General features: G+C 37.8%; 1 protein-coding gene across 9 annotated transcripts in view; it reads left to right on the top strand.

Moving 5' to 3' along the window:
* PRKDC (protein kinase, DNA-activated, catalytic subunit) overlaps positions 1–22281 on the top strand; it is a 247506-nt gene that overhangs the window by 104902 nt on the left and 120323 nt on the right. For all 9 annotated transcript variants that reach the window (XR_004622659.1, XM_034650151.1, XM_034650152.1 and 6 more), the window contains 8 exons: positions 3315–3522; positions 6575–6753; positions 8416–8584; positions 8849–8914; positions 10041–10113; positions 11208–11356; positions 13884–14021; positions 14220–14339. Coding sequence is in view for 8 of the 9 variants with exons in the window: in XM_034650151.1 (XP_034506042.1) it covers positions 3315–3522; positions 6575–6753; positions 8416–8584; positions 8849–8914; positions 10041–10113; positions 11208–11356; positions 13884–14021; positions 14220–14339 (1102 nt within the window). In the remaining variant the exon portion in view is untranslated. The remainder of the gene's footprint in view (positions 1–3314; positions 3523–6574; positions 6754–8415; positions 8585–8848; positions 8915–10040; positions 10114–11207; positions 11357–13883; positions 14022–14219; positions 14340–22281) is intronic.

Raw genomic sequence — 22281 nt, 5'->3', positions numbered from 1 at the left:
ACAAATTCAGCAACTTAATAAATTGGACAAATTCCTAAAAAGTCACAAATTACCAAAACTCACTCAAGAAGAAATAGAAAGTCTGAGTATACCTTTAATAAATAAATAAATAAATAGAATTACTCATTTAAAATCTTCTCACAAAGGAAAGCCCAGATCCAAATTGCTTCACTGGTGAATTTTCATCAAATAAATAGAAGAAATAAGACCAACACTTTATAAACTCTTCAGAAAAATAGAGGAGAAAGGAATGAATACTTCCCAGCTTATCCTGTGAGGCTAGTATCACACAGTAACAGATCCAGACAGAAACATTGCAGGAAACCTATAGACCAACATCCTTCATGAATGTAGACACAAAAATTTTCAAAAATATATTAACCAAATCCAGCAACATATATATATATTCTATACTAGGACCAATGGGATTTGTCCTAGGAATGCAAAACTAGTTTGGCATCTAAGAGTCGATTAATAGTATATTTCTATATTAAAGGACTAAAGGACAAGATCACATTATCATTCCAGTAGATAACATTAATTTTCGACAAGATCCAACATCCGTTCATGATAAAAAGGACGAAAGATCATCTATGAAAAACCAACCGTAATAGTAAAAGACTGAATGCTTTCCTCCTGCGTTTGCGAACAAGGCAAGGACATTTGCCCTTTTCAATGTAACATGATAAAAAAGGTTCTAGCCAGTGCAGTCAAGCAAGAGAAAGAAATAAAAAGCAACTAAATTGGAAAAAAAGGAGCAAACTTTTTTTTTTTTTTAATTGAGAGAGAGAGGAAGAGAGTGTGTATACATGTGGAGGGAGTGGGGTGGGGTTGAGTGGGGGAGTGGAGTAGGTGGGGTGGGGCAGGAGAAAGGGAGAGGGAAAGAAGCCCAAGTAGACTCTGAGCTGAGTGCACAGCCTGACTCTGGGCTCAATCCCACAATCCTGAGACCACCACTTAGCCTAAATCAAGAGTCGGAAGTTCAACTGACTGAGCCACCCAGGTGCCCCCCAAACTGTCTTTATTCACAGATGACATGAGGTAGAAAATCCTAAAGATTTACAAAAAGCTACTAGAACTGATAAACAATTATAGAAAATTTGTAGGATATAGGATCAATGTTAAAAAATCAATTGTTTATATATGAGCAGAAAACATTCAAAACTATAATTAGGAATATAATTGCATTCATAATAGCATCAAAAAGAACAAAGTACTTAGGAATAAATTTAACAAAAGAAGTGCAAGACTTGTACACTAAAAATTACAGCCCATTGCTGAAGGAAATAAAAAAATTAAAGTTTTAAATAAATGGAGAGACATTCCATGTTCATGAATTTGAAGATTCAATATTATTAACATGGCAATTAACTTGATATGTAAATTTAATGCATATCAAAATTCCAGCAAGACTTTTTTGTCTGTGTGCAGTTTAGAATTTTCATTTTTTTTTTTTTTAAAGATTTTATTTATTTATTCGACAGAGATAGAGACAGCCAGCGAGAGAGGGAACACAAGCAGGGGGAGTGGGAGAGGAAGAAGCAGGCTCCTAGCAGAGGAGCCTGATGTGGGGCTCGATCCCATAATGCCGGGATCACGCCCTGAGCCGAACGCAGACGCTTAACCGCTGTGCCACCCAGGCACCCCTAGAATTTTCATTTTAATTATAACTTACTTAGAATATATTCTCTGAGGATACACAGTGAAAGTTTCTGTCCTAAAATAACTTGGTGAAGTATTTTTCAATATGTGGCTATTAAACCAATTAGGTATGTTTATTAGTAAATTTTCAGATTTTAGAAATTGTTTATCTTTTGTCTTTTTTCTGATTTTCTTTTGGAAAATGTAAAATATTTACATGATTTGAAAGTCATAACTGTATAACGAGCTGTATTTGAGAGTCTTACTTCTGTGTCCCCTCTCTTATTCCTCTTCACCTCCTTTTTTCCACCTCATATCTTCTACAGATCACTACATGTCAGTACATAAAGATTTTCCTCAATCCTTATTTATTTATTTATTTAACTGTATAATTATTCATTGTATGGAATTAGCATAGTATTTTGAAGCAGCCGCCTGCTGATAAACTTTTGGGTTCAATCTTTTGTTATTAAAAATAGTAACACAATGAATAGCCCTCTGTCTATGTCATTTTTTTTTTTTTTGCCAGTATATCTTTAGAGTGGATTCCTAAACAGAATTCAAAAGGTAAATGCATTTTTAATTTCGCCAGCTTTCACCCTATCCTTTATTTCGGGACTATAATTTGCGTTCTCTCGGCAGTGTATGAGAGTGTCTTATTTCATCACAGTCTTGCCAGTAGAGTATATTGTCAAACATTTGGATTTTTTCCAATTTTATAGGTGAGAAAGGATTTCTCAGTGTTGCTTTAATTTATATTTCTCTTATTACAAGTGAAATAGAGCATATATTCATATATTTAAATCTCATTTCCATTTATTTTTAGAGACTTATCTCCTGGCCCATTTTTATAATCAGATTTTGCTTTTTTACTTTTCCTCCTCCTCTTTTTAGCTTTCTCTATAAGAGTTTTAGGGCTGTGCATCCTTGCTGTGCTCACTATCAGAAGCTCCTCAAAAGAATTTAAATCTAAGGCAGTACCCAAATAAATATTGCAGAAGACCATGTAACATCTAATAGTATCCTGAGCCTTAAAATTTTGTGACTGTGAATTACCTTCTAAATCAAACATTTTTGCCCTGGTTCGTACTTAACTACTGAGTATCAGGATTTTAGAACTGGAAAAGGATTTTAATGATAATTAGGTCTTAACCTCATATTTTTGTAGGTGAGGAAACTAACTCTGTATTCTTGGTTTATGGACAAAATCTTATAGATGGTCATTCAAGTATCTTATATTCCAGATGAGAATATAAAGGGCCAGATGAATATATCTCTGTATAGAAAATAGGAATGACAATCTGTTACTAGGAAGAGACTAGAATTTTTAAATTATAACTCATGAGTTTCAGATTCTGGAACCGTGATCATCTTCAGGCCTGAGACTCTCCCAGAGCCTTACCGATGTTTCCTAAAAAAATCAGGTTTGAAAGTAAATGACAACAATTCTTCTTAATGCCTAAATTTGGCATGAGGATTTCTGGGGATGAGCATAATAATATGGTTCATATACAAATGCTTCTTGTAGTTCATGGTTTTTACATATATATAATCTTCGAAGTTATATTTTGAATTTATAGTCATTGGTGTTTATTTTGCATGTAATGTGGGTAGACACTCGCAAAATATTTGTTCAAAGCAGGGATGTTCATATAATTTTCTTTTTTTCTTAGGAGTTCACGTGTCACACAGTTAGCCCTTTTGGAAAGGGTATACCGAATGTTCAAGAGGGATGACCTACTTTCAAATGTTACTCGCCAAGCATTTGTAGATCGCTCTCTTCTCACCCTTTTGTGGCATTGTAGCCTGAACACTTTGAGAGAATTCTTTAGCAAAATTGTGGTGGATGCCGTTGATATGTTGAAGTCTAGATTTACAAAGGTATTTTACATCTATTTAAATTTAATATTAATAAGAATTGACAAATCTCCTTAATTAGTGTCCTTAAAAATTGCAGTGTCTTCCCTCAGAGGATCTTTATTGCTCAAGGAGCATTACCTCAATCTGCTTTAGTTTCTTGAGGGTGCTGTAACAGATTACCGCCAACATGGCTTAGAACATCAGACATTTATTCTCTCACAGTTCTGTAGGCCAGAAATCAGAAATCAGTATCCTTGGGGTTAAATCAAGGTGTTGCAAGGCTCTAGAAGCCCCAGGAGCAAATCCATTCTTTGCCTCTTCTGGCTTTTTTTTTTTTTTTTAATGTTTTTTTATTATGTTAGTCACCATACAGTACATCCCCGGTTTCCGATGTATCGATGATTCATTAGTTGCGTATAACACCCAGTGCACCATGCAATACGTGCCCTCCTTACTACCCATCACCGGTCTATCCCATTCCCCCACCCCCCTCCCCTCTGAGGCCCNAATGGCTGGGTCATAGGGGTAGCTCAATTTTTAACTTTTTAAGGGACCTCCACACTGTTTTCCAGAGTGGCTGTACCAACTTGCATTCCCACCAACTCTTCTGGCTTTTGTTGGCTGCCAGCATTCCTTGGCCTGTGGCCAGATCACTCCTCTCTTTGCTTCTGTGGTTACATTGCCTCCTCCTCTTCTGTCTAATCACTCTCTGCCTCCCTCTTATAAATATATGTTTGCATTTAGGATCCACTTGGATAATCTCCCTGTCTCAAGATCCTTTACTTGATTTTATCTGTATAATCCTCTTTTATATAAGGTAACATTCACGGTTCCAGTGATTAGAAGGTGGGTATTTGTAAGGGGATATTATGTAGCTGAATACAGTCCTCTTGCACCAAATGTTTCTACCTGCAAAATACATTTATCCCACCCTAACATCCCCCAAAGTCTAAACGCATTACCTCATCAACTTTTAAGTCCAAAATTGTATCTGAATACATCAGCTCAGAGCCCTAACTTTCATCATTTAAATCATAATGAATCAGATATGGGTGAGATTCTGGGTGTGATCCATCTTGGGGCAAAATTCTTTCCATTTGTGGACCTGTGAAACTAGAAAACAAATAATTTGTTTCCCAAAGACAGTGGTTCAACAGGTAGGATAACTATTATATTCATTCCTATTCCAAAAAGGAGAAAATAAAGTAAGAAAGAAGTTAGTGTTCCATAGCACTTTCAAGGTCCAGGCAGGCAAATTGCGTTAAGTTTCAAGACCTGGGGAGTAATGCTTTGTGGCTTAATGTTCTGCTTTCTGGACCTTAGGCTCCATTCTTGGAGTCATTCTTTTTTCTTGAAGGGTAGCATATATTTGCAGGTGAGTAGTTTTATCAATCTGTTTCTTGCCTGCAGAATTCAGAGAGTACAACAGTCTTTTTTTTTTTCCCCCTTTCATTTTGTCTCTGTCCCTTTCAGTCCGAGTTGGTAGTGTGGTTCTGGTATGATGTTCTCAGAAACTACATAGCTCTTCTATGTGTGTCTTGGAGGTTTACTCCATTAGACAAGAGTGTCCTCCACAGATCTTTGGTGGATAATTGCATCTCTGTTCCTGGTTCTGCTGAAATGGTTGAGAACATCCGTGAGTCCCATGCTTAATTTCTTCAGCACTAGCTCGAGATTGTCCAGCCACACCCTGTTCTTCCCTCCAGAGCCACTTTTCTAGCAGTGAATCTCCTAATGTTAGCATCTTTTACTGTCTGGGTAAGTTGAGAATTTCTCAAATCATCACATTTTGGTTCTTTTTGCTTAGTAGTTCTTAACTCAGTTTATCTCTTGCACCTCACATTGTATTATAAGCAGCAAAGAAGAAAGCAGGCACCACCTTCAACAGATTTGCTTGGAAATTTTCTCAGCTAAATATTCAAGTGCATGGCTTACAAGTTCTGCTGTATGTGTAACTATAGAATACTTACCAGCCAAGTTTTCTGCCACTGTATAACAAGGGTCCTCTCTCCTCCAGTTTCCAAAGCTATGTTATTTATTTCCTTTTGAGACCTTCCTGGCAACTACTTTAACTTCCAATTTCTACCAAAAATGTGTTTATGATGATTGATGTGTTCTGTAAGACAGTTTCAGCTTTTTCATTTGCTTCTGAGCCCTCACCATCAGTGTCTTCAGTGTTGGCAGGTAGTCGGCTTTCTGTCACGCATGGCAAGTTTCTTTCAGCCTCTACCTATCATTCATTTGTTAGAGCAGATCCAGCTCTTGGTACCAGAATGTGTATTAGTTTCCTGAATCTTCAGTGACAAATTACCATAAGCTTGGTGGCTTAGAAGAACAGAAATTTATTCTTTCCCAGTTTTGGAGGCCAGAAGTCTAAAATTAGTTTCACTGAGCTGAATTTATGGCGTTGTCATGGCTACGCTTGCCCCAGGGGCCCTGAGTATCCACTCCTTGCCTCCTCCAGCTTCTGGTGGCTGCTGGCATTCCTCAGTATGTGGCTGCATCATTGTGGCCTCTTAATTCTGTCATCACATTGCCTTTTCCTCTGTGTCTCATCCCTCTCTCTATCCTCTTACAAGCTTACATGTGGTTTCATTTACGGCCCACGGGAACAATCCAGAATTGTTTCCCTATCTCAAGATCCTTAATCACATTCGCAAAGTCCTTTTTTGCCTTATGAGATTGCATTCACAGGTTCTAGGAATTAGGATGTGGATATCTTTAGAAAATACTGTAAATAGTTGAAAACTTTGTTTTTTAATACATTGAAGTTTCACCTGCTATTGTCATGCCTTCGATAAGATTTTGTGCAAAAGCCCTATACGCATGTCCTAAGTTTACTATTTGGACGTTGTGTATTACTTCCTGCCACACTCAATATAACACATTAATATTTACACCTATGTTCCTGACCTTGGGTGGGTCTATTTATGTGATTCAATATCTATGTTAAAATTACTTTCTATGTAAAGAGTGTTGAATATTAAATATATTTAATTGAATATTTGGTATATTCAGTAAGCTATTTTTCATGTTTGATAAGACCAAAGATAATCATGTTACCTTTCCTTAGCTGAATGAATCTATCTTTGATACTCAAATCACCAAGAAGATGGGCTATTATAAAATGCTAGATGTGATGTATTCTCGTCTTTCAAAAGATGATGTTCACTCGAAAGAATCTAAAATTAATCAAGTTTTCTGCAGCTCGTGTGTTACAGAAGGAAATGAACTTACAAAGACACTTATTAAGTAAGTGTTTAGTTAACTTTGTTATTTTGATTCATATTTGATTCATTGTATTTGATTCGTTAATATTTTTGATGCATATATTTTTATGCTTGTATATAATGTGAATAAATGGTTAAGTTTGTTTAAATATGAGTTTTTATAGTTTTCTTGTTTTTTTTCTTATGTACAAACTACTTAGACTTTAACAGGTTATTGGGTAGCATGTTTTATCCTATACTCATTTTTTATAGGAATAAAACCTTTTTCTCTCTTGTTTTTTCCTACTATTCCCCCCCTTAATAGCTTGATATATTTTTAGTGGTATAATTTACAATATGAAGGGATTTATGTATTTTATTTTTCCTAACTGCAATTTGAAATGAAAGGAATGGCAGTATGTTTAAGCAGGTATTCTATAAAGTACAAATTAATCGAATGCATTTTCTCTAAAACTGGCCTTCTAATGAAGTTCCCTCTTAGTGAATATCGAATGCAGACATTGCCATGTCTCATTTTGCATATCTCAAACAAGCTTATCCTTACTTTCCTCTTACCCTAATTCTTATTTTATCTCCTCTGGGAATGACATCGCCATCCATTCATTTACACCAATGAGAATCCTGTTTTATTTTTCCTTCTTTTCTCTAGTCACCATGCACACCCTGTCAGTCACCAGATCTGGTGAATTTTATCTCCTTAGCCCTCCCAAGACTGGGGCCCTTCTTTCAACCCACCTTCCTTCATACAGTGTTGTAGTGTCTGGTGTTATTTGGTGAACCGCTGCAGTGCAGTCTCTTTCATTTTTATTCTCCCTGCTCCAGGGCTTATCTCTCAGTTTTTCCATACTGCTGCCATTATGATAATACCTCTGCAGTGTGAACCTGATTGTTTCACTCTCCTACCTAAAACACTTCAAAAGAACTTCATCTTCAGTAGCAGGGACCAGCAAAACTTTTTCTGTAAAGGGCCTGCCTGATAGTAACTGTTTTCAGCTTTGCAGGCTGTGTGGTCTCTTGAAGCTACTACACTGTACTGGGAAAGCAGCCACAAACGATATGTAAATGAATGGGTGTGGCTATGTGCTGACAAAACTGTTTTCAAAAGTAGTTGGTCACCTGGGCACCATTTGGAGACCCCATCCTGCAGAGTGAAGTCTGAGCTCCTTAGCATGGCAGGCATGCTCTTTTAGGAACGCACCCCTCTCCACCTTTCACTCATTGCCAACCACTGCTGCTTCCCACCTCATCCTCTGAACACACTGTGTGGCTTATCCCTTACTATACGTGACACTCTTCTCCCTGTTCATAATCCTCACATACATTTTCCCTTTGACTCAGAATTCAAAATACAGTTCCGATATTTTCTCTTAAAACCTTTGTTGGCTACTTCGCCTGGGTTACTGTTCATCCTCCTTGCTTCCATCTCTTAACTTCCTGTGCTGGTTGCTGTTGCTGTGCTTACCACAGTGTGGTAAAATTCCTGGATGCTGCCTTTGCCTTGAGATGTGCATGGATTCGGTGACTTGCTTGTCTCTTATTTCCAGTACTTGGTACTATGCCGGACACAAACATGATACTCAGAAAAGGCTGAACTGAAGTGAGATCCTGTTGTCTGGCATTGTTGGGCTTAAGCAATAATTTCCCTGTTACATGAATTAATTTTTAACCTGGATCTACTCTGCAGATTGTGCTATGATGCATTTACAGAGAACATGGCGGGTGAGAATCAGTTGCTAGAGAGGAGAAGACTTTACCATTGTGCTGCATACAACTGCGCCATTTCTGTTATCTGCTGCGTCTTCACCGAATTAAAATTTTACCAAGGTTTTCTGTTTAGTGAAAAACCTGAAAAGGTAGACTTCTGAAATTTTCACTGTTGCTGTCACTGTAGGATTTCAAGTTAGATTATATAAGTTAAAATTATATCATAATTTGCACATTCTTACCATATTAAAGATGTAGTTCTTATAGTTCTGCATATATATATATACACACATATATATATTAAAGCTGAAGTTCTTCCCTATGAGTTTTTAAGTAGCATTAATTCTATAGTAGCATCAGCAATAAGGATCTCCACTATTCAGATATTTTTATATGACTCTTTGGATTTACAGAACTTGCTTATTTTTGAAAATCTGATTGACCTGAAGCGCTGCTATACATTTCCTGTAGAAATTGAGGTGAGTGAAATTTTTCAATGGTGTTCCTAAGTTTAAAAAATTTACCAAGTACTTATAGAAAAAACAACAATGTATTATGTTGAACATGTTAAATTCTCAGTATTCAAGTCTGCTTTGAGCTATAAAATCTGGTAGTTTAATGTAGTTCAGCCTGAGGTACAATCTCAGGCAAAAAATGATAATAATTTGATTTTTCCCTTTCTTAACTAGTAGAAGATAGAAAATGGCAATAAAAGGAGCTGTTAGGACATATCCCAGAAGTTGTTTGTGGAGTAAATTCCTCTGGTCAGTGAAACTGAGGTCCATCCAGATACAGAATTGTAATGCTGTGGCCCTGCTTTTGTGATTTGGCAGGATAAGGGGGGTGCTGTGAGCAGAAGTCATGGGGATAATTGGAAAACTTGCTGTGGCAAATATGACAAGCTTGATTTTAGCCAAGCTAAGTTTAACATGCCAGCCTCAGCAATTGGTGGGAGGTCATAGGTGCAGCCTTTCACAGCCCACTGGAAATGGGAATTGGGCAGAGTGCCAGACCTTGTATACCATGGTCTAGGTCAGAAGCTGTCAATCATGGTAGTGTGCATGGTTACTGACCTCACCATGTCTGAGTGGTTCATGAGTTCATGTGCATTGCTTCCTGCCTTGTGCCCTTTTGGAACAAGAATGGGAACTTTCTTCAAGGTGTATGTTCAAAGAACTACAAAAAAAAAAAAAAAAAAGAATTTAGCACTCAGACATTTGCTATATGTTACTTCTGAACTTTGCAATAGCAATAGCACTGTAAGGTGCTATGATATACCGTAGCTGTATAGTTCAGGAAACTGAGGCTCATAGGGCAAGTATAGACTATTGGTAATCTGGACATGTGGCTGCCAGAGCTTAGCCCACACTGGGTCCCAAAGCCCAAAGGGGAAGCATATGCCTCAGTGAGGTTCTGTGGGAATCTGTGGGAAAAGCATTTCTTAAGGGTGTTCACCTGTCTTTCTTCATGGGTATTTTTAGTGATTTTAAATTTGATAAAAGTCTTGTTTAAAAATTAATATTTTTGCCAAATTGCTACTAAAATTGAAAATGTGTGATTATGATTCTAAAACGTTTTAAATTGTGTATTTGTTTTGCCTGATAGGTTCCTCTGGAAAGAAAGAAAAAGTACATTGAAATTAGGAAAGAAGCCAGGGAGGCCTCAAATGGGGATTCAGGTAGGATGTTTTCAAAATGATGAGAAAGATTCTAATTTGTTATGTAATAAATGGTATTTGTTATGTAAATAAAAAATATTTTAAATATCCAAAAACATTATAATTGAATTTGAAAAGGTTTTAAGTGGCAAATAGAATTGTATTTTGAAAGAAATGCAATTAGCTAAACTTTAACTACATAGAAAGATCTCAGAATGGCCAAAGAGGGCTGAGAAATAGTATGCTTTTTTTAAAAAGTGCAAGATTGGTTGATAGTTATTTGTTTACATATGAATTATGTTTGTATTTTGTTTAAATACATTCAAGAAATCTGTGTTAAAATATAAGTTCCATCCTGCCACTGGTCTGCTCCAAACTTCCTATCAGCTTCTACCTCCCTGAGGACAGAGCTGCCTAAGACCTCTGACCTGCCTGCCGCCTCCCTGCCACTTTCCTTCCTGCTTACTCTGCGCTGGCAGCGCTGTTCCCCTGCCTATGCTTGTAGGCACCAGGCTCACTTTGACTCCAGGGCATTTGCACATGGTGTTTCCTCAGCCTAGAATAACGTTGGCCCCAGATATCAGCGTTTTGTTTAATACTAACCTTTGAAGGAAGTTCTCCCTGGCTTCCCTATTTAAAATTAACTGTCTCTTGCTCCACATGCTCCTTGTTTTAGTTTTTGCTTAATTTTTCTTCATAGCTTTTTTTTCTTGACTTGAGGATAAAATTTGGACCAGTTTTGTAAATTCCTTATATACGTCGATTAGTTGTTTTCAGTAGTATCTTTTCCCACGTCTGTGTTAGACTTTATGTGCAAAATGTACCCCATCAAAATTTTAAATGCAAGGAAATTCTGTTACTATCATATCCAAAGATTGTATATAGTTTAACTTAATTTCTCTGTCTGTGATAGTAGAGAATAATTACTCAATAATGATAAAACCAAAGGAGGTCTTTCCCCATTTCCTTTTGCTTCGTTAATCTGGATAATCTGTTGAGAGAATCAAGAGGATAGATAAAAGCCTTAGTTGACACTGTCTTTTAATATCATTTGAGCTTAGAGAAATACATTTTTTACCAATTTGAATAAATGTATTTTCTTTTTTATATTTCAGGTGGCCCTCATTATCTATCTTCCTTGTCATATTTGGCAGACAGCAGCCTGAGTGAGGAAATGAGTCAATTTGATTTCTCAACTGGCGTTCAGAGCTATTCATACAGTTCCCAAGACCCTAAATCTACCCCTGGTCATTTTCGGAGACGGGTGATCACATTTTGAATATTAAAATATATTGGCATTTGTAAAGGAAGGGGGGGGGTCTTCCTTGTTAGGGGAAGTCAGTTCTCTCTGGGTGGTCCTCGGTCCTCAGACAATAGCATTTGGAGAATTTTCCAGGATCTAAGTCCCAGCCTTCCATCCTATAGGCAATTGGATTTCATCAGTAGGAAGAAAGGAGGAAAGGAGGCTCTCTCCAGGGCTGATTCACATTAGCCAGTCTCCATGAAATTAGTGTTTGAAATCAAAACTGCATTTAAGGGTCTCCAGTGAGAAAGATAACTACCATAGAGACTCAGATGCCCTGCTGATGTGACTGTTGCATTATCCTCTGCAGAAAATGAAGAAGCTGCTCAAATATTTGATGTTATCAAACTGAGATAACTGAATGCATCTGCGTTCACAAAGTGTAGCTTAACCTCATGAACAGAGTTAGGAAACATGTAGGTAGACACATATCTGTGCATTTACAGAGGCACCCACATGTATACACATGTGTAAAACCATGAGCTCCACAGGATACATCTGATTCCCATCCAGGGTTCATTCAAGTTTTTCCCATTCTGGTTTCTTTGACATGCACTGACTCATCTCTTCTTTCCCTCAACCCCTCTGATGGGGGTTGCCCTCCTGGAGTGGGTCCTGAACCACAGGAGGGCACCCTGCACTCTCCCTCCCCACTCCCAGACATTGCCAGATAGTTCTTGCCCCAATCTGGTCTACCCAAGTGGCTTTTTGCCTTAGGAGGACGGGAACAATACAGTGTTTTTGAAGTTGAGTTTGTACTTTATGTTTCCCCTAGGGTTGGCTTCTTCCTTTGTAATGAATGCTTCAAGGAGGAGCCCATTCATTATTTTCTTCACTCAGATTATGTCATACGTCTGTGCTGGCCAATAAAAAAGTACAACTTCATTCTTTGATGGCTACATTGTCTATTGAGACTCAACCTTCATGAATAGGCCATTTACATTGAGGCATCTTGGGTTCAGTCTTCATGCCTTCAATTTGATTGCATGACTTGAATCTCTAGTTTCAGATCTATCCAGTCCTTGTGAGAAGAATCTTGACATAGAATGATTTTGACTGAAAAATATGTCGAGTAGATCTGAATGCATTTAGATACTGTGATTAATTGCTTTGATACCTTACCACGTATATGGAAAAAGGGACATTAAGATTACTCTGATTGATTTTTATGGCTCATTTTTTTTTTGTTTCTTGTAACCCTGATTTACTGTTTCAGTGCTCACTTAGCACTGCTCTTACTAAGACATAATACAACTTCCTATCACTTCTAAACCCCCAGTTTATGGAAATTATCCATTATCTTTGGGAGGAAAGAGACCATGGGCAGAAGGGGCATAAGAGGAGTACTTTTACAAATACTGCCCATCCTGGGAAGTGATGTTCAGAAATAGCTCCTGCTGCCAGGACAGATAGAATTACCAGATTATCTAGGGCCATTTTTATTCCTTTTTCTACTCAGTCTCTGCAAGCACTTAATTTCCCCATGCTTAATTTTAGCTGTCCAAAAATTTCTTCTCTGGATTTCTCAAATCTTTCTTTCCTGGTAATGATCTGTGCTGGGAAATATCCAGATAAATTGTTCCACTCTGTGTGTGTGTAAAATTTACTATACGTGTACATACAAACTTAAATTCAGCATTACATTTGTAAATGATTTCCTCTGCTATAATTTCTAAGAATTTTAGGATCAATAATACTTTAAAAGTTTTGTTCTTTTATTGATTTAAATTTCAAGGCAAATTAAGGATTTTACAAAGTTTTTCAGAGAAAAACTCTTTTTCAGTTTACTGAGAAAAAAATATAGGTAGAAATTTGTCTTATACTTGTGCTTCAAGAGCTTCACTTTCTCCATAATGTGGCAACTAAGAATCATGGAGACTGTTGTTCTCAAGTTGTTGAGAGTTCTGGGGCCTCCCAAGACATAAACATTTGGAAAGATCTTAGTGTTTGTACAAAGCAGCATGTGTCTGCATGGATGCTGTGAACTAAGTATGACCCCAGAGGAAGTAACCATGCATATAGAGATCAGAGGGAAAATGTGTATCTAGAATGTAAGGAAGACATGAGGTCCTGGGTTTGTTTGGGTTTTTTTATTTTTATTTATTTATTTATTTATTTTTTAAAAGATTTTATTTATTTATTTGACAGAGATAGAGACAGCCAGCGAGAGAGGGAACACGCAGGGGGAGTGAGAGAGGAAGAAGCGGGCTCATAGCGGAGGAGCCTGATGTGGGGCTCGATCCCATAATGCCGGGATCACACCCTGAGCCGAAGGCAGGCGCTTAACCGCTGTGCCACCCAGGCGCCCCTTGGGTTTTTATAATAAGTTGTTTAATAAGAAAACCCAACAAGTGTATTTAACATTATTACCAGTTCATCATTGTTACCTAAGTGTGTGTTTTATGATATTGCCCCAAAAGTCAGAATATCATATATAATAAAATTTTAGCAGTGTATTCTGCCTCATCGGATTCTTCCCTTTTCCTAGGAGCATAAAGACCCCATGGTCCAAGATGCTGTCCTAGAGTTAGAGATGGATGAGCTCAATCAACACGAATGTATGGCGACCATGACAGCCCTGATTAAGCACATGCACAGAAATCAGATACTACCTAAAGGAGAAGAGGTTTGTTTCTGCTAATCTTGTCTCATTTAATACTGTTCATTGGTATCATAGTAAGAATGAACACTTAATATCGAATACCAAATTCTGTATCAAATAAACATTTTTTGTTGCTCATGTCTTACTTTGGCATCTCATAATATCAAAATGTGAAGTTATTTTCTTTCGCTTTTTAAGGTAATCATGAATGTATCATTTCAGGATTCAGTGCCAAGAAATCTTCCTTCGTGGATGAAATTTCTTCATGACAAACTAGGAAATCCATCAGTATCGTTAAATATCCGTCTCTTCTTAGCCAAGCTTGTTATTAATACAGAAGAAGTAAGTAATTTATTATTTCCTTAAAAATTCTTTGCAATTAGTAAGATGGTGGAGGAATGGGGGGACCCTAAGTTTGTCTTGTCCCTCGAATGCAATTAGATGGTTATCAAATCATTCTGAACATCCGAGGAATCAGTAGGAGATCTGAGAAAACACATGCTCCAAGTTTACCAGTAGAAAAATGACCACAAGCGTGCCTGGGTGGCTCAGTTGGTTAAGTGTCTGCCTTCGGCTCAGCTCATGATCCCTGGATCCTGGGCTCAAACCCCACATCGGGCTCTTTGCTCAATGGGGAGCCTGCTTCTTCCTCTCCCTCTGCCCCTCCCCTCTGTTTGTGTTCTCTCTCTCTCTCTCAAATAAATAAATAAAATCTTTAAAAACAGAATGACCGCAGTTTGGAAGGTAGGAGGTTCAGAGACTTGAATCCAGTGTGATATAGCTGAGGATATGGCTGAGGGGAGGGAGCCTGCTTAAAGAGGATACCACAAAATATTATAAGCAATGGAGTGCAAAATCGGGACTTTTAGAAGTCTGCTACAATGGGGGATGTTCCTGGCTTAAAGGTGCTCAGGTGGTGAAGCAGGGCAGAATCCCAGGTGTGACAGAATGGTCTCAGGATCCCAAGGGTCTTAAGAAGAACAGGTGGTCTCAAAAAGAACTCTGCCTGAGTGTGGCAGACTTCCCAGGCATAGGAGCGGGGAAGCTGACTGAGAGCAGTGAGTTTAGGTGCCGGCTTTCTGCTCTGTGTTGCCATAAATTGTGTAGCAGTCATGCAACCATTTTCCTGGGAGGAGTCCAGCAAAAAGCAGAAATGTGGTGAGACCCTCCCTCTCCCTCAGGAGGAACACCATGGGTCTGCCCCACAGGAGTCCCTTAAATTTGGAGTTTGAAAACTCAAGTCTTGTTCCTGAGTTAAAAATGCATGGTCACAGGCCAGGTGAACATAGAGTTCTCATGGAAACTGGGGAGACAAGACTGATTGATTGCTTTTCTGTGAGGGCTCACTGAAGAGTAGGGGGTGCCACCATATTCATCCCACCCATCAGTGCTGAAAGCCCTCAGGAAGCAAAACAGTGCAACCTAGTGGAGTTGGGCGCTGCGTACACCAAGCCCTACCTCTGTTCATTGGAGGTCTGTTCATTGGAGGCATTTTCGCACTAAGGCAAGTCCACCTACGAATCAGTGCAACAGGCCCCTTCCCCAGAAGACCAGCACAAACAGCTCGCTCTCACCAAGTTTATTGATCGTAGGGGGCTGAAGCTCATGGGGAACACACTATATAGCATTCTTTATATATATTTTTTAGTAGTCTTTTAGTATTCCTTTTTGTTATTTTCTTATTTTTCCAAATATTTTCTTATTCTTTTAAATTTTTATCTACATATATACTTCATATAGATTGATAGATATGTTACTTTTTTGTTTCATTGTATTTTATTTTATAATTCTTTCTCCTTCCCTCCTTCCCTCCTTCCTTTCTTTTCTTTTCTTTTCTTTTCTTTTTTCTTTTCTTTTATTTCATTTTGGGATCTAGTTTCTTTTAATGAGACCAAAACACAACCAGGATCTACTTTTACATTTTGTTTTGTTTGTGTTTTGTTTTGTTTTCTTTTACCTCTTGTTGTTGTTATTGTTGTTTTTTCTCTTTCTTCTTTTTTTTTTTTCCTGGACAAAATAACAAGATGGAGAAATTCACCACAAAAGAAAGAACAGAAAGTAGTACTCACTGCCAGGGATTTAATCAATACGGATATAACTAAGATGTCTGAATTAGAATTTAAAACAATTATAAAGATACTAGATGGGCTTGAAAAAAGCATTGAAGACACTAGGGAATTACTTACTTTAGAGATAAAAGAACCAAAATCTAGTCAGGTCAAAATTTAAAATGCTATAACCAAGATGCAGTCCCAAATGGAGGCCAAAAACCAAAGATGAATGAATCAGAAGAGTGAATCAGTGATATAGAAGATAAAATAATGGAAAATAAGGAAACTGGAAATAAAAGGGAAAGGAACCTTAAATCAAGAAGGTAGACTGAGGAAACTCAGCAATTCCATAAAGCAAAATAATATCCATATTATAGGAGTCCCAGAATATGAGTGGGAGAAAGGGGCAGATGGTTTATTTGAACAACTTACAGCTAAGAAGTTCCCTAATCTGGCGAAGGAAATAGGCCTTCAAGTCCAGGAGGCACGGAGAAACCCCCTCAAAATTAACAAAAATAGATCAACATCTTTTTTTTTATAATAATATTTTATTATATTATGTTAGTCACCATACAGTACATCCCTAGTTTTTGATGTAATGTTCCATGATTCATTACTTGCGTGTAGCACCCAGTGCACCATGCAATATGTGCCCTCCTTAATACCCATCACCAGCCTGTCCCAATCCCCCAACCTCTCCCCTCTGAAGCCCTCAGTTTGTTTCTCAGAGTCCACACTCTCTCATGGTTCATTCCCCCTTCTGTTTACCCCCCCTTCTTCTTCCCTTCTCCTACCGATCTTCCTATTTCTTGTGTTCCATATGAGATCAACATCTTAACATATTATAGTTAAGCTTGCAAATTACAAAGACAAGGAGAAAATCGGGGCGCCTGGATGGCTCAGTCGGTTAAGTATTTGCTTTTGACTCAGGTCATGATCCCAGGGTCCTGGGCTTGAACCCCATGTCAGGCTCCCTGCTCAGGGGGGAGCCTGCTCCTCAGCGGGGAGCCTGCTTCTTCCTCTCCCTCTGCCTCTTCCTCCGATGGTGCTCTCTCTCTATCACTCACTCCCTTGCTCTCTGTCTCTCAGATAAATAAATAAATAATTAAAAAAAAAAAAAAGGTTAAGAGAAAATCCTAAAACCAGCTTGGGACAAGAGGTCCTAACCTACAAGGATAGAGGTATAAGGCTGGTAGCAGACCTATCCACATAGACCTGGTGGGCCAGAAGGGATTGGCATGATATAGTCAATATGCTAAATGGGAAAAATATGCAGCCAAGAATACTTTATCCAACAAGGCTGTCATTCAGAATAGAAGGAGAGATAAAGACTTTCCATGACAAACAAAAACTAAAGGAATTTGTGAACACTAAACCAGCCCTGAAAGAAATATTAAAGGGGATCCTTTGAGCAAAGAGAGAGCTGAAAAGTAACAAAGATCAGAAAGGAACAGAGACAATCTATAGGAACAGTGACATTATAGATAATATAATGGCACTGAAATCATATCTTTCAAGAATTTCTCTGAATGTAAATGGACTAAATGCTCCAATCAAAAGACATAGCATATCAGAATGGATAAAAAACAAGACCCATTGATATGCTGCCTACAGGAGACTCATTTTAGACACAAAGACACCCCCAGATTCAAATTGAGGGGATTGAGCACCATTTTTCATGCCAGTGGACATCAAAAGAAAGCTGAAGTAGCCATCCTTATGTCAGAAAACCTAGAATGTAAACCAATGATTAGTAAGAGATGAAGGACACTATCTTGTAAGAAAAGGGTCTATCCAACAAGAAGACCTAACATTTGTAAATATTTATGTCCCTAACTTGGGAGCAGCCAATATATAAACCAATTAATAACAAAATTAAGGAAACTCTGAGAGTAGTACAATAATAGTAGAAGACTTTAACACCTCACTTACAGCAATGGACAGATTATCTAAGCAGAAGATCAACAAGGAAACAAGGGCTTTGAAGGACACATTGGACCAGATGGACTTCACAGATATATTCAGAGCATTTCATTCTAAAGAGGCAGAATACACATTCCTCTTGAGTGTACGTGGAACATTCTCCAGAATAAATCACGTACTGGGTCACAAATCAGGTCTCAACTACCACAAAAAGATTGGAGATAATACCATGCATTTTCAGGCCACAATGCCATAAAACTTGCAGTGAAACACAATAAAAACATCAGAAGGACCACAAATACATAGAGGTTAAAGAATATCCTGCTAAAGAATGAATGGGTTAACCAGGAAATCAAAGGAAAAAACACATGGAAGCAAATGAAAATGAAAACATGACTGTTCAGAACCTTTGGGATACAGCAAAGGTGGTCCTAAGATGGAAGTATATAGCAATACAGACCATTCTCAAGAAACAAAAAAGGTCTCAAATACACACCCTAACCTTACACCTAAAGAAGCTGGGAAAAGAACAGCAAATAAAGACTAGATCCAGCAGGAGAAGAGAAATAATAAAGGGTAGAGCAGAAATCAATGACACAGAAATGAAAAAAACTAACCAAACCAAACAGTAGAACAGCTCAGTGAAACTAGGAGCTGGTTCTTTGAGAAAATTAATATCGATAAACCCCTAGTCAGACTTATCAAAAAGAAAAGAGAGGAGGATTAAAGATGGCGGAGGAGTAGGGGACCCCTTTTTCAGCCGGTCCCCTGAGTTGAGCTGGATNTTCCCTAGTCAGACTTATCAAAAAGAAAAGAGAAAGAATCCAAATCAATAAAATTATGAATGAAGGAGAAAAGATCACAACCCACACCAAAATATACAAACAATTATAAGAGAATATTATGAGCAATTATATGCCAGCAAATTAGGCACCTTGGAAGAAATGGATGCATTCCTACAAACATATAAACTACCAAAACTGAAGCAGGAAGAAACAGAAAACCTGAACAGACCCACAGCCAGCAAAGAAATTGAATCAGTAAGCCAAAATCTCCCAACAGCAAAAGTCCAGGGTCAAATGGCCTCCCAGGGGAATTCTACCAAATATTTAAAGAAGAATTAATACCTGTTCTGAAACTGTTCCCAAAAAAAAAACAGAAATGGAAGGAAAGCTTCCAAACTCATTCTATGAAGCCAGCAGTACCTTGATCCCTCCAAAAGACAAAGACCCGACTAAAAAGGAGAATTACAGATGAATATCACTGATGAACGAGAATGCAAAAATTCTTACCAAAATGCTACCTAATAGGACTCTACAGTACATCAGAATGATTATTCATCACGACCAAACGGGATTTATTCCTGGGCTACAGGGGTGGTTCAATATCTACAAGTCAACGAAGGTCATACACCATGTTAATAAAGGAAAGGACAAGAATCATATGATACTCTCAATAGATCTCTCTGACATGAATGGATAGAGGGAACGTTCCTCAGTACCATAAAAGCCTATAGAAAAGACCATACCTATAAAGTCATATAGGAAAGACCCACACGAATATCACTGTCAGTGGGGAAAAACTAAGAGCATTTCCCCTAAGGTCAGGAACAGAACAGGGATGTCTTCTCTCACCACTGTTATTTAACACCATACTGGAAGTCCTAGCCTCAGCAGTCAGACAACAAAAAGAAATAAAGGGCATCAAGTCGACAAAGAAGAAGTCAAATGTCAACTCTTCACAGACAACATGATACTCTATGTAGAAGACCCAAAAGATTCTACCAAAAAGTTGCTAGAACTGATAGAGGAATTCAGCAAAGTCCCAGGATATAAAAATCCATGCCCAGAAGTCAGTTACATTTCTATACACTAACAATAAAAGGAAGAACGAGAAATCAGGGAATCGGTCCCATTTACAATTGTACCAAAAACCATAAGATGCCTAGGAATAAGCCCAACCGAAGAGGTAAAGGAGCTGTAGTCTGAAATCTATAGAACACTCATGAAAGAAATTGAGGAAAACACAAAGAAATGGAACAAAATTCCATGTTCATGGATAGGAGGAACAAATATTTTTAAAATATCTATGCTACCCAAAGAAATCTACACATTCGATGCAATCCCTATCAAAATACCATTATCATTTTTCACAGCTGGAACAAACAATCCTAAATTTTGTGTGAACCACAGAAGATCCCAAGTAGCCAAAGCAATGTTGAAAAAGAAAACCAGAGCTGGAAGCATCACAATTCTAGACTTCAAGCTGTACTACAAAGCTATAATCATCAACAGTGTGGTACTGGCACAAGAAAACCAGACACAGAGATCAGTGGAACAGAACAGAGAACAGAGAAATGGACCCTCAAATCTGTGGTCAACTGTTCTTCGACAAAGCAGAAAAGAATATCCAAAGAAAAAAGGATAGTCTCATCAACAAATGGTGTTGGGAAAATTGGACAGCCACATGCAGACAAATGAAACTCAACCACTTTCTTATACCATGCAGAAAAATAGAATCAGAATGGATGAATGACCTAACTGTGAGTCAGTTATCCATCAAAATGCTGGAGGAAAACACAGGCAGCAACCTCTTTGACCTCGGCCACAGCACCTTTTTGCTAGACACGTCTCCAAAGGCCAGGGAAACAAAAGCAAAAATGAACTATTGGGACTTCGAGATAAAAAGCTTTTGCACAGCAAAGGAAACAGGAATGAGAGGCAAGCTAACGAATGGGAGAAGATATTCACAAATGATGTATCGGATAAAGAGCTAGTATCCACAATCTATAAAGAACTTATTAATCTCGACACCCCAAAAAGAAAAAATCCAGTCAAGAAATGAGGAGAAAACGTGAATAGACATTTTTCCCAAAGAAGACATTAAAATGGCCAACAGATACATGAAAAAAAATGCAATAACAAGTGTTTGCAGAGATGCAAAGGAGAACCCTCTTATGCTGTCGATGGGAATGCAAACTGGTGCAGACGGTTTCCTCAAAAAGTTAAAAATAGAACTACCCTATGGCCCAGCAATTGTACTAGTAGGTATTTATCCAAAGGATACAAACATAGTGATTTCAAGGGGCCCATGCAACCCAACCTTTTAAGCAGCAATGTCCAGAATATGCAAAATACGGAGAGTGCCCACATGTCGATGGACAGATGAATGGATAAAGAAGGTATGTATATATTTGCAATGGAATACTACTCAACCATCAAAGAAAATGAAATCTTGCTATTTGCAACAACATGGGTGAAAATACAGGGTATTAAACTAAGCAAAATAAGTCAGAGAAAGACAAATACCCATATGATTTCACTCATATGTGGAATTTAAGAAACAAAACAGATTAACATAGGGAAAGGGCAAGAAAAATAAAATAAAAAAAGAGAGGGAGGCAAACCAGAGGAGACTTAACTATAGGAAACAAGCAGAAGGTTGCTGGAGAGGAGGAGGGTGGGAGACTAGGGTAATTGGGTGATGGGCATTAAGGAAGGAACTTAGGATTAAGGATGTGATGAGCCCTGGGTGTTACATGCAACTGATGAATCATTAAATTCTACCCCTGAAACTAATAATATAGTATATATTACTGAATTCATTTTAAATAAGAAATTTAAAAACAAGTCTTGCAATTATATGTATCTACTAAAAAGAAAATCCTTAAGAAAGAGAGCATGTCATTTTTATTCTCTGAATAAGTTGGCCAACCATATTTATTTGTTCAACATCATTGTTCTGTCATTTTTTTAAACCTGAAAATTAAAATTTATTGAGTTAGAAATGATCTTTGTATAAATTACATGTGTTGGCAAGTTTCTTTTATTTTTATCTTTTTTTAATTGAAATTCAATTAGCCAAGATATGGTACATCATTAATTTTTGGTATAATGTTCAGTAATTCATTAGTTGAATATAACACCCAGTGCTCATCATATCACATGCCCTCTTTAATTCCCATCACCTAGTTACTGCATTCCCTACCCACCTCCCTTTCCACAACCCTCAGTTTGTTTCCTGGAGTCAAGAGTCTCTCATGATTTTTCTCCCTCTCTGATTTCTTCCCATCCAGTTTTTCCTCCCTTCTTCTCTTGTCCTCTGCACTATTCCTTATGTTCCACATGTGAGTAAAACCATATGATAATTGTGTTTCTCTGATTGACTTATTTCACTTAGCATAATACCCTCCAGTTCCATCCATGTTGATGTAAATGGTGGATATTCATCCTTTCTGATGGCTTAGTAATATTCCATTGTATATATAAACATCTTCTCTATCTATTCGTATGTTGAAGGACATCTTGGCT

Source organism: Ailuropoda melanoleuca, unplaced genomic scaffold (genome assembly GCF_002007445.2).
Source record: "Ailuropoda melanoleuca isolate Jingjing unplaced genomic scaffold, ASM200744v2 unplaced-scaffold11384, whole genome shotgun sequence".
Classification (NCBI taxonomy): Eukaryota; Metazoa; Chordata; class Mammalia; order Carnivora; family Ursidae; genus Ailuropoda; species Ailuropoda melanoleuca.
This window is presented reverse-complemented; position numbering and strand designations above follow the sequence as displayed.